Source organism: Rhinoraja longicauda, chromosome 20 (genome assembly GCF_053455715.1).
Source record: "Rhinoraja longicauda isolate Sanriku21f chromosome 20, sRhiLon1.1, whole genome shotgun sequence".
Classification (NCBI taxonomy): domain Eukaryota; kingdom Metazoa; phylum Chordata; class Chondrichthyes; order Rajiformes; family Arhynchobatidae; genus Rhinoraja; species Rhinoraja longicauda.
Genome location: NC_135972.1, coordinates 20398695 through 20411176, shown reverse-complemented (window position 1 = coordinate 20411176; position 12482 = coordinate 20398695). Strand labels below are relative to the sequence as shown.

General features: G+C 46.1%; 1 protein-coding gene across 4 annotated transcripts in view; it reads right to left on the bottom strand.

The window, feature by feature from the left end:
• The window catches only part of parpbp (PARP1 binding protein), a 49948-nt gene that overhangs the window by 5234 nt on the left and 32232 nt on the right, over positions 1–12482 (bottom strand). For 3 of the 4 annotated variants that reach the window (XM_078417121.1, XM_078417123.1, XM_078417122.1), the window contains exons 2-7: positions 10773–10926; positions 7863–8096; positions 7021–7119; positions 6049–6219; positions 4278–4432; positions 929–1112 (exon numbers count right to left, since the gene is read on the bottom strand). In XM_078417121.1, coding sequence (XP_078273247.1) covers positions 929–1112; positions 4278–4432; positions 6049–6219; positions 7021–7119; positions 7863–8096; positions 10773–10922 — 993 coding nt within the window. In that variant the 5' untranslated portion in view covers positions 10923–10926. Of the gene's footprint in view, positions 1–928; positions 1113–4277; positions 4433–6048; positions 6220–7020; positions 7120–7862; positions 8097–10772; positions 10927–11637; positions 11675–12482 lie in introns of those variants that run through there. The other variant, XM_078417125.1, reaches the window with a different exon arrangement.

Sequence of the window (12482 nt, the reverse complement as noted above, 5' to 3'; positions counted from 1 at the left end):
GAGCTCTTAAGGATAGTGGAGTCAGGGGGTATGGGGAGAAGGCAGGAAAGGGGTACTGATTGAGAATGATCAGCCATGATCACATTGAATGGCGGTGCTGGCTCGAAGGGCCGAATGGCCTCCTCCTGCACCTATTGTCTAGGAGTAGGCCGTTCAGCACACAATGCCTGTGCCAGACGCAATGCCAAGTTAAAGTAATCTCCCCACAGCTCTGCAACGCTTCACTAACTAGTTTGTATTATTAGTGGTATTGGTTTATTATTGTCACAGTGTGCGGAGGTATGGTGACAAGCTTTGTTCCGAGTGTCATTCAGGCAAGTCAACCGATAGACGATTACAATCAAACCATACACAAGTACAACAGGTAGTGCAAATGAGAAAATAAAACTGAGTGCACAATTATAGTGTCACATCTACAGAGAAAGTGCAGGTAAAAAAAGTGCAGGGGCCACAATGAGGTAGACTGAGGAAGATTGGGAAGAACAACCTTAGCCTATGAGAGAACCGTTCAGGAGTCTGATAACAGAGGGGGAAGAAGCTGTTCCTGAATCTGTGCTTTCAAGCTTTTGGATCTGTTGCCCGATGGGAGAAGAGAGAAAGTGGAATGACCGGGGTGTGAGTGGTCCTTGATTTAATGTCGGCTGCTTTCCGGAGGCAGCGTGAAGTGTACATGTAGCTGATGGTGGGGAGTCTGGTTTTGTGTGATGGACTGGGCTATGTCCACAACACTCTGCAATTTCATGCAGTCTCGTGCAGAGCTGCGATGAGTACTGGATTATTCATTAAGATTAAGAAAAGTCATCACGGGCACAGTCAGATACTTTGGTGTAATCTGTGGATTATATAGTTTCCGGAGCGTGTGAAGAGGGTGCACAGTGACACGTAGCATCACGACGGACGAGAGGGATTAAAGCTGAAGGAGATTCACCTGTGCAGGGCTGCTGTTGGCCGCACTTGCCCCAGCGGCGTTGGCCGGGGCATTGGCCGCGTTGGCAATCCTGGTCGTTAGTTCCTGTTGGACCTCCCCACCAGCACGACACAACGGGCTCTCACTGCAGTGTCCTTTCATCAGCCGTCTCCAGATGGCAGTCAGAATCTGACTCCCCGCAGCGCTGAAAACACAAGTTACACCCTCAGCATTGAATCTTCAATCCTCTTTTCATGGGGGGGGGGGGGGGGGGGGGGGAGAGAGAGAGAGAGGGGGAGGGTAAATAAAAAGACACAAAGTGTTGGAGTAACTCAGCGGGTCAGGCAGCATTTCTGGAGTGTCGGGTCAGGACCCTTCTTCAGATTGCAGAAAGTCGAAGCTGATCCTTCTGCAAAGTGAAGAAGTGTCACGACCCGAAACGTTACCTATCCATGTTCTTCAGAGATGCTGCTTGACCTGCTGAATTACTCTAGCACTTCGTGTCTTTTTTTTTTAAATCAGCCTCTTCGATTCTTTCTATCTACCCTTTTCATGAGATGTCGATGGTGCTAAGCAGGCCAGGATGTTGTAGAATATAGAACAGTACAGAAACAGGCCCTTCAGCCCACACTGTCTGTGCTGTCCATGCTGCCAAGTTAAACTAACCCCCTCTGCCTGCACATGATCCATGTGCCTATCTGAAAGCCACTTAAATGCCACTAATCTATCTGCTTCCACCACCACCCCTGGTAGGGCATCCTGGGCACCCACCACCCTCGTATATAAAAAATACATTGCCCATCTGACCTTGGAGTTGTGCCCACTATTATTTGATATTAACACCCTGGGGAACAGAAAAAGGTTCTAACTGCCTACTCTATCATTTCCTCTCATAATTTTATCTGCTTCTATCAGTCTCATGCTCCAGAGAAAACAATCCACATTTGTTGCATTTTTCCTTCTAGCCACTGCCCTCTAATCCAGGCAGCATTCTGCTAAATCACACTGCACCCTCTCCAAAGCCTCCACATCCTTCCTGCATTGGGGTGACCTGACCTGATGACATTACTCCGATTGACAATTAAACACCCTTGATTTGAACTCAAATTGCGTTTTCAGATCACAACAGCACTAGCCTTTTAAATTTATTCATCCCAACCTCAGACACTGGCTCACTGGAAAAGTTGAGGCCCAGGGTGTGCTCACAACAGCTGGCCAAGTTCAGCTCACAGTGTAACCCCTTATACAGATGTTGTGTTCTGCAATAGCTGGAGAGAACTGGCCCTCTTGGACTGGCTCAGATGTACAGGCAAGTCTGTATTACAAAGGAGATGACAAAGGCATTACCAGTTGTGGTCAGTTCACACACAGCACTAGCCGCAAGTTAATTAGTTACAATTACTTGGCTGCCTGCTTTTCGTGGAGTAGCTGATTGATTAAACACCTGGAGATATGCCAGTATGTGGAAGGGGTCAGAGTTAAACATGCAGCTGTTCGATCCTCACTCCAAGAACAAGGGTCAATGCAAGCTCAGCACTTCTCACCTTGGCCGTAAACACGATAAAACCCAACCAGGTCCACTGTCGTCGTCCCCGTCCGTCCCCCCCCCCCACGGCCCCATCACACTCTGCGCAGACACAGTTCACGATTGCTTTCCAGACTACCCAGCCTCAGGAATGAAAAGCACCCACCTTCTGGTGGAGAAATGGGGCGTCAAACTATGCTGGAATCATGCAGTGTAAAAGGAGGGAATGCAGCGCGCCACCACCTGTTGGAATCATGTGATGGAGTCACATGTGGAGCAACACATGAGCAGTACATGTGTTGGTATCATGTGTTGGAGTCATGAGGTGCAGAAGAATTGAATTCAGCCCTCCAGCACATGCGACCCCTTTTGCAGTGTCAATTAAATAGCACTGTTTGTTACATGGAACAGTACAGCACAAGAACAGGCCCTTCGGCCCGCACTGCCTGTAAACCTTGTTTACCGTTTATCCCTGGGTCACTGGGTTTTAACCAGACTGAGGAAGCCCCCACTCCTTCTGGGGCTTTAGAATTTTGAGATACGATGCAGAATCAAGCCCTTCACTCCATTGTGTCCATACCGAGCAGAAATCACCCCGTGCACTAGCACGGTCATACACACCAGACACAACCCTGTACACTTGCACTATCACACACACTCGGCACAACCCCGTACACGAGCACTATCATGTACACTAGCACTATCATACACACTAGGCACAACCCCGTACACTAGCACTATCATACACACCAGACACAACCCTGTGCACTAGCACGGTCATACACACCAGACACAACCCTGTGCACTAGCACTATCATACACACTAGGTACAACCCCGTACACTAGCACTATCATACACACCAGACACAACCCCGTACACTAGCACTATCACACACACTCGGCACAACCCCGTACACGAGCACTATTATGTACACTAGCACTATCATACACACCAGACACAACCCTGTGCACTAGCACGGTCATACACACTAGGCACCGTGTGCCTAATGCCTGTACACTAGCACTATCACACACACTCGGCACAACCCCGTACACGAGCACTATCATGTACACTAGCACGGTCATACACACTAGGCACAACCCCGTACACTAGCACTATCATACACACCAGACACAACCCTGTGCACTAGCACGGTCATACACACTAGGCACCGTGTGCCTAATGCCCGTACACTAGCACTATCATACACACTAGGCACAATTTATAATTCTACCAAAGCCAGTTAACCTACAAACCCGCATGTCTTTGGAGTGTGGGAGGAAACCGGAGCACCCGGAGAAAACCCACATGATCACTGGGGGAATGTACAGACTCGATGCAGACAGCACTCATAGTCAGGATCGAACCCAGGTCTCTGGCATTGTAAGGCAGCAATGCTACCGCTACGCCACCGTGCCACCCTAGCTTAATGAACTAGACTCCTTCCCCAGTTCTTCATTCCGAAACATTAACCGTTGCTCTTTCCGCAGATGACACCTGACCAGTTGAGTATAGCCACCATTTTCTGTTCTTATGTGTGACTTTATTGTCACATGTACCTAGGTACAGTGAAAAGCTTTTGTTACGTGCTATCCAGTCAGCGAAAAGACAATGCACGATTACAATCGAGCCAATCACAGTTTACAGATTAGAGATTTTAAAAAGAGTGGAGCGATTGTAGATCCACTTCTGTGACCAACACACGAAGAGTCGCCTGGGTTCGACACCATCTTAGATTCCCTGTAGCTTTATTTTGAACACAAGTTCAGCGATCTTGCTAGGTTCTTTATTGCAAAAATGCAGACCGCCTGATTTTATTCAGGAGCTCAAGCCAGCGCCAGTACCTGGGGTCGGAGGTCTCTCCCACTATTTCTTGCAACTTGTCCACAAAGTGCACCAGATCCACCAGCCCTTTGGCACACTGCATCAACGGATCTTCAATCGAAGGGGCACAGCTTTTACTGCCGAGCTCCAAGCATCTAACGAAGGACGTTGCGGCCTTCAATGGGAGAAATGCTAAATGTTAGCTTATGTAATGGAGACCCCCACACCCCCCCCCCCCCGGCCCACCTACACTTCACACTACCTCTGCAAGGCCACCAGTATAATCAAGGACCAGCATCACCCTAATCACTCCCTCTTCTCCTCTCAGGCAAGTGGTACAGCAGTATGAAACCACACACGTCCAGATTCAAGGACAGTTTCTTTCCAGTTGTTATCAGGCAACTGAAACACCCTATCACCAACTAGAGAGCAGTCCTGAGCTACTATCCATGTCATTGGAGATCCTCAGACCATCTATAATCAAACTTTACCTGCACTATGTGTTATTCCCTTCATCCTGAATCTGTACACTGTGGACGCCTCAATTGGAATCAGGTATTATATTTCCAGACTGGTTAGCATGCAACAAAACCTTTTCTCTGTACCTCAGCACACGTAACAATAAACTAAACAAACTAAACCTTCGAACCACAGGCAGGATCCATGCAAATGGTCCCAAAGGGCCATACAGTGGCACAGCTGTGGAGTTCCTGCCTCGCAGCACCAGAGACCCAGGTTTAATCCTGACCGCGCATGCTATCTGTACAGAGTTTGCACGTTCTCCCGGTGGCTACGTGGGTTTCCTCCAAGTGCTCCGGTTTCCTCCCACATCCCAAAGATGTGCAGATTTGTAGGTTAATTGGCCTCTGCAAATTGCCCCTAATGTGTAGGGAATAGATGAGAAAGCAGGATGACATAGAACTAGTGCGAACAGGTAGGTGATCGATGGTCAGCATGGACTTGGTAGGTTGAAGGTCGTGTTTCCCTGCTGTATCACTAAACTAAACTGAAGAAGAGTTTTGACCCAAAATGTCTCCTCTCCATGTGCAACTGAACCATCCTTTCATCAGCTAGAGTGTAGTCCTGACCTCTGATCTATCTCATTGGAGGCCTTTGAACTATCTTTAATTGGATTTAAACTTGTACTAAATGATATATACTTTATCTTGTATCTGTACACAGTGGACGGTTTGATTGTGATCATGTATAGTCTTTTTGTTGACTGGGTAGCGTGCAACAAAAAGGTTTTTCACTTTATTAACGGCACAAGTGACAATAATAATAAACTAAACTCTCCAGAGATGCAGCCTGATCTGCTGAGTTAGTCCAGCACTTTGTGTTCTTTTGTAAACTAAAACTAAAATTCATCAGTCATAGGAGCAGATGTAGGTCATTCGGCCCATTGAGTCTACTTCGCCATTCCACCATGGCTGATCTATCTTTCCCTATCAACCCCATTCTCCTGTCTTCTCCCCATAACATTTGACACCCTTACTAATCAGGAACATGTCAATCTCCACTTTAAAAATGCCCACCGCCGTCTATGACCTTTAGATTCCCAGGTCGACCTTCTGGCTAAAGAAATTCCTCTTCATCTCCTTTCTAAAAGGTACGTCCTTTTTTAATTCTGAGGCTGTGCCCTCTGGTCCTAGACTCTCCCAGTAGTGGAAACATCCTCTCCACATCCACTCTATCCAGGCCTTTCATTATTTTGGTGGTTTCAATGAGATACCCCCTCATCCATCTAAACTCCACCAAGTACTGGCCCAGTGACTCAGACTCCAGGCTCACCAGGTACAACGACATCTGCTTGCTGCGCGCTGTGTGCCGGAGGTGGGTGAAAGCATCCCTCCCTAGTCCCCGCTCGGGAAGGTTGAACACACACGCCATTGCCAGGTCACTCTTCGCGTTTACCATCAAGGTCAAGTAATCACAAAGGATCTTCCTCCAACGTGCTACCATCTGCAACAGAGCATTACAGAGCAGTGTTAAAGTGGGCAAAGCACCCACACAAAACTTTGTACATTTCATCCTGATACAGGATATGGGGCAGCACGGTGGTGGAGTAGCAGAGTTGCTGCCTCGCAGCACCAGAGACCCAGGTTCGATCCTGACTACGGGTGCAGTCTATACGGAGTTTGGAGGTGCTCCCTGTGAATGTTTGGGTTATACAGCATTATGATAGGCACAGATAGGGTAGACAGTCAGAACATTTCCACCCCCCCCCCCCCCGCACAGGTGGAAATATCAAAGATACAGGGCACAGCTTTAGGTGAGAGAGGCAAAGTTTAAAGGAGATGTGCAGAGCAAGTTTTTAAAAAAGAAAGAGTGGTTGGATCTTGGAATGCACTGCCAGGACTAGTGGAAGCAGATGCAATAGAGACTTTTAAGAGGTTTTTAGATAGGCTTTTTAAAAATAGTCTGAAGAAGGGTCTCGACCCGAAACATCACCAATTCTGTCTCTCCAGAGATGCTGCTTGTCCCGCTGAGTTACTCCAGCTTTTTGTGTCTATCTTTGGTTTAAACCAGCACCTGCAGTTCTTTCTTACACTTTTAGTTAGGCACATGGGTATACTGGGAATGGAGGGATATGGATCACAGAGATTGGTTTATTTTGGCTTCATGTTCAGCACAGGCATTATGGGCTGAAGGGTCTGTTCACGTGCTGTCCTTTTCTAAGTTCCATGTTCTTTTCATTCCAAGGCACAACCAGACACAAAATTAAAAAAATGTCACCATTTAACTCAAAGTTGATCACCTCACCTTGGAAGTGGACCGGTGTTGTTCATTGGCTGAAGAAGAGGGCGCTGAGGGAGTGATGTTCTCCAATGATGAGCCACTTAGGAAGTCCAACAATTCAACCTGAAGGATTCCACATTTAGCAACACTGATCACTCGAATCGGCAGCACTTCAAAATATATTTAGTTTAATAATAATAATAATAATAATGCATTTTATTTATATAGCGCTTTTCATATACTCAAAGACGCTTTACAGAGATTTAGAGAACATAGGGAAATGAATAAATATATAAATAAGTAAATAAGTAAACGAACAGAGAAAGGAGACAGAAGGTGAGGTGATCTTCAGTGGTTGAAGGCAGTTTAGTTTAGAGATACAGCGCGGAAACAGGCCCTTCGACCCACCGAGTCCGCGCTGACCAGTGATCCCTGTACACCAGCATTATCCTACTCACGAGGGACAATTAACAATTCTTACCAAAGTCAATTAACCTACAAACCAGGTAGGTCTTTAGAATGTGGGAGGAAACCAGAGGACCCGGAGAAAACCCACGCAGTCACAGGGAGAACGTACTAACTCCGTACAGACAGCACCCGTAGTCAGGATGGATCCCGGGTCATTGGTGTTGTGAGGCAGCAACTCTACCGCTGCGCCACCGTGCCACCCAGTCAAATAAAATCTAACACAATTAAAAGCTGTTGTGTCCAGACCTGCACTGGTTCGGGTAGTTTTGTTATGACTTTTCCCCCAAAACTAGGAATTTAGTGAATTAACAAGTTCCATTTTCTGCCCAGTGAAATTGTATTTGAACTCCGTCATTAGATGTCTCATTTCCCAATGTAACTTTCTAACTTCTCCTTACCACGGTCATCATCTCCCCAAGATCAGCTTCAGTACGGAGATCAGCACAAATCTTGTACACATCGATCAGATCCACCAAATTACTTCTCATCAGAAAGGACTGGTATGTTTCTCGGACTCTGGTGTATCCTTCAGGCACCTCTTTGGATTCATGCAGTAACCCCAGTTTCTCCCGAAGTAAATAGTTCCACATCAGGAGCAGATCGCTCAAGTCTATGGCAAATTCTCCACAAGCCTAAAAGGAATAAGCAAGATTCAAATCAGAAAACCCACGCTCTACATAGAATATAGAATAGAATAGAAAATGATTCAAATGAAGCCACAGATTGTATCAAGAGTGTTTCATTGTCACATGCAGCAGGAACGGAACAGTTCTTCCTTGCTGCAACTTTGCAGGGACATTAAATGCACTAACACGACAAATAAACATACAATAATCAATAATACAAAATTATCCCAAAAGTAAATAACCAGATTATTAGTGTAATCCAATTAGTTTAGTTTAGTGATACAACGCGGAAACAGGCCCTTTCGGCCCACCGGGTCCGCACCGACCAGCGATCCCTGCACATTAACACTATCCTATACCCACTAGGGACAATTTTTACACTTACCAAGCCAATTAACCTACATACCTGTACGTCTTTGGAGTGTGTGAGGAAACCGAAGATCTCGGAGGAAACCCACGCAGATCACAACAGTATAAACGTACAAACTCCGTACAGACAGCACCCGTAGTCGGGATCAAACCCGGGTCCCCGGCACTGCATTCGCCGTAAGGCAGCAACTCTACCGCTGCGCCGCCGTGCCGCCCGATACCGTCCAAGTACATAGAGTAACCTATACAAAGTCCATGGTAGATGCAAGGAACTGCAGGTGCTGGCTTACAAAGTACAGTTATGGCGGCACGGTGGCGCAACGGTAGAGTTACTGCCTTACAGCGAATGCAGCGCCGGAGACTCAGGTTCAATCCTGACTACGGGCGCCGTCTGTACGGAGTTTGTACGTTCTCCTCATGACCTGCGTGGGTTTTCTCCGAGATCTTCGGTTTCCTCCCACACTCCAAAGACGTACAGGTACGTAGGTTAATTGGCTGGGCAAATGTAAAAATTGTCCCTAGTGTGTGTAGGATAGTGTTAATGTGCGGGGATCGCTGGGCGGGGCGGACCCGGTGGGCCGAAGGGCCTGTTGCCGCGCTGTATCTCTAAATCTAAAAAATCTAAAATCTAAAAGTGCTGGAGTAACTCAGCGGGTCAGGCAGCATCCCAGGAGAACGTGGGTAGATGACGTTTCAGTCAGAAGAAGTGTCCCAACCCAAATAATCACCCAAGTTATCCAGAGATACTGCCTGACTCACTGAGTTACTCCAGCAATTTGTGTCATTTTTTTTATAAAGCAACTTCTGCAGTTCCTTTTGTTATCAATATACTGGAGCTGTAGGTAGTTTGATTGATAACTTCAGAATTTTAGACTGGCAGGTTTTTTTTTTTAGATAGTTCATTGACAAGGCCAGAACCCAATAACCAAACACAATTCTTTCCTGACTCAAGGACTAGATGGGTATTTATAGTCCATGACAACGACATGGTGGTGCATCAGTACAGTGGGCCGAAGGGCCTGTTTCTGCTTTGTATCTCTAAACTAAATTCGTCAGATCAGAGCAAGGATGGCAAATTAATGAACCATCAGTTTTTACAGCAATTGGATCATTTTGAAGCAAATAAATTATCAGTAATACAAGGTAATCAGATCATAATAGTGCAATCCAAATTACGTAGAGCAATCCAAATTGGTGGGCAGCACGGTGGCACAGAGGTAGAGTTGCTGCCTCACAGCTTCAGAGATCCGGGTTCGATCCTGACTACGGGTGCTGTCTGTACAGAATTTGTACATTCTCCTCGTGACCGCATGGGTTTTCTCCAGGTGCTCCGGTTTCCTCCCACACTCCAAAGATACAGGTTTGTTTGCTAATTGACTTGGTATAATAGTAAACTGCCATGTGTGTGTGTATGTGTATGTATATATGTAGGGTAGTTCAGTGTGCTTGTATCTCTGTTCGGCAAGGACTCAGTGGGCTGAAAGGTCCGTTTCCATTCTATCTCCAAACGAAACTAAACAAACCCATGGTAGATCCATACCGAGGTAGGGTTGTGGTTACATTCCTCAGCCATTGTGGTAGGGTTTGAATTCATTCCCTGGATCAATGTCCTGACCCTTTAGCTCCTAGATCATTAACTTAACTGCCTGCTATCACAGTCGTGTGCACTCCCAGGCATGTTCAATCAGGGTCAAACTACTGAGGGGTTTGGTTAGGAAGATCTCGTAAATGTCAAGGGTGATAGAAGTGTTCAATTCTCCCACAGGGCAGCACAGCAGTAGATTTCATGCCTCATGGCGCCAGAGGCTCTGGTTCGATCCTGACCTCGGGTGATGTCTGTGTGGAGTCTGCATGTTCTCCCCTTGATCACGTGGGTTTCGTTCAAGTGCTCCGTTATCCTCCCACATCCTAAAGACGTGCGGATTTTGTAGATTAATTAGCCTCTGTAAAAATGCCCCTCGTTTGTAGGTTATGGACGAGAAAGTGGGATGACAGAATTACTGCAAATGGGTGATTGATGGTCGGTGTGGACTTAGAGGGCCAAAGGGGCCTGTTTCAATGCTGTATCTCTAAACTAAAAGAAAAGACAATAGATACAAAATGGAAAAAAAAAAAAAATTGGAAAGTTTGATGAAGGGTCCTGACCCGAAACGTCGCCTATTCATGTTCTCCAGAGCCTGGCCGGCTGAGTTACTCCAGCACTTTGTGTCTATCTTTGGAATCTTCTCTTGTTGGTTAGCACTAATCAAAGATTTAAAACCCAAAGCAGGGGGGCTGAGATCATCGTCCATCCCGTTGAGAAACACAACTTACTTCTTTGTTCACCTCAGCCATGGCAAGCTGCAAAACCAAGATCATGTTGTCGGCACCACAGACTGTTGTCCTCTCTCGCTCCGGTAAATGGCACCATTCCCTCCGAAATCTCCTTAACAGCTGTAACACTCTCTGCTGAAGACAATCCATGACCCTAAGCGAGGACACAAAAACACCACAATAAATCATGTAAACATTTAGAAACTTCAGAGGAGAGAGTGCAGAACATGTTAATCATCACTGCAGTCAAGTTGCAGAGGAGATTCACCAAAATGCAGTATGATTCTTAACTCCAAACGAGTGCAAGGTGCTGCCTTTTGGAGGCTTAAACTAGGGCAGGATATGCACAATAAATGGCAGGGCCCTGGACAGTGGGACAGAGAGGCCCAAGGGTACAGGTACATAGTTCGCTGACGTGACATCCCAGTTAGATAAGATGTTGTAGGGGTGTGTGTGTGCGCGTGCGTGTGTGTGTGTAGAGAGGACGGGTGGGACAAGACGCGCCAGGTCAATACAGTCAAGGGTGTTTTGATAGGCAAATGCTTTGATAAAGGCCAGAGATTAAACAAGGAGCGAGACAAGAAGGATTCAAGAGTTACAAAGTATTTAATATATTTGCCTTCATTGGTCTGAGCACTGAGTACAAGAGTTAGGTTGCCATATTGCAGCTGTACAAGATGTTGGCGAGACCACACCTGGGGTATTGTGTGTGCAGTCTTGTTTGCCTAGTTATAGGAAAGATGCCATTAAGCTGGAACGGATGCAGAAACAATTCACAAGGATGTTATTTGACCAGAAGGCTTGGATTTGTAAGGAGAGGTTGGGACTTTCCCCTGGAACACAGGAGGTTGAGGGGTGAACTTACAGAGGTATAAAAAAAATCCTGACGACATAGATAAGGTGAACAGGCAGTCCTTTTCCCCTAGGAGGAGTCCAAAATAAGAGAGCATAGACTTAAAGTGAGAAATGTAACATTTAAAGGGGATTTAAGGGGCAAGTTTCCCACACTGAAGTTGGTGGATATATGGATCAATTGGTCAGACAACTACAACATCTAAGATAGAATCAAAATGTTGAAGTAACTCAGAAAGTTACTTCAGTATTTTGTGCCCATCTTTGGGGTGAGCCAGCATCTAGAGTTCCTTCTTACACAACTACAGCATATAAACATAGGAAAGGTTCAGAGGGATATGGGCCAAATGTGGGCAAATGGGACTAACATTGAACACTTTGTAACTTTGTCAGTGCCCTAAATGTGGCAACTCTTTACATACTTTGTGTATGGTATGCAAAACAAAGAATTGCACTGTGACAACATGTGATAACAAAGTATCAATCAGTCTGAAGAAGGGTCTCGACCCGAAACGTCACTCATTTCTTCTCTCCCGAGATGCTGCCCGACCTGCTGAGTTACTCCAGTATTTTGTGAATTAATAGATATAGGCAACTTGCTCACCCTTCATCAACTAATTGGGCTGAAGGGCCTGTGGCTGTGCTGCATATCGCCCATTTACGTCTTTCTCGAACAGATGAACAACAAGTATTCATCACACACCCAGTGACATCAACAATAGCCTACTCTCCTCCCCATCACAGAAACTAACCTCAGATCAGTGTAAGCGAGAACTCAAACCGCAGCAGCTTAAAAATCACCGAAACCGGCATTCTGAAATGCTAGTTGTACGATATATTATTATAGGATATATTTGT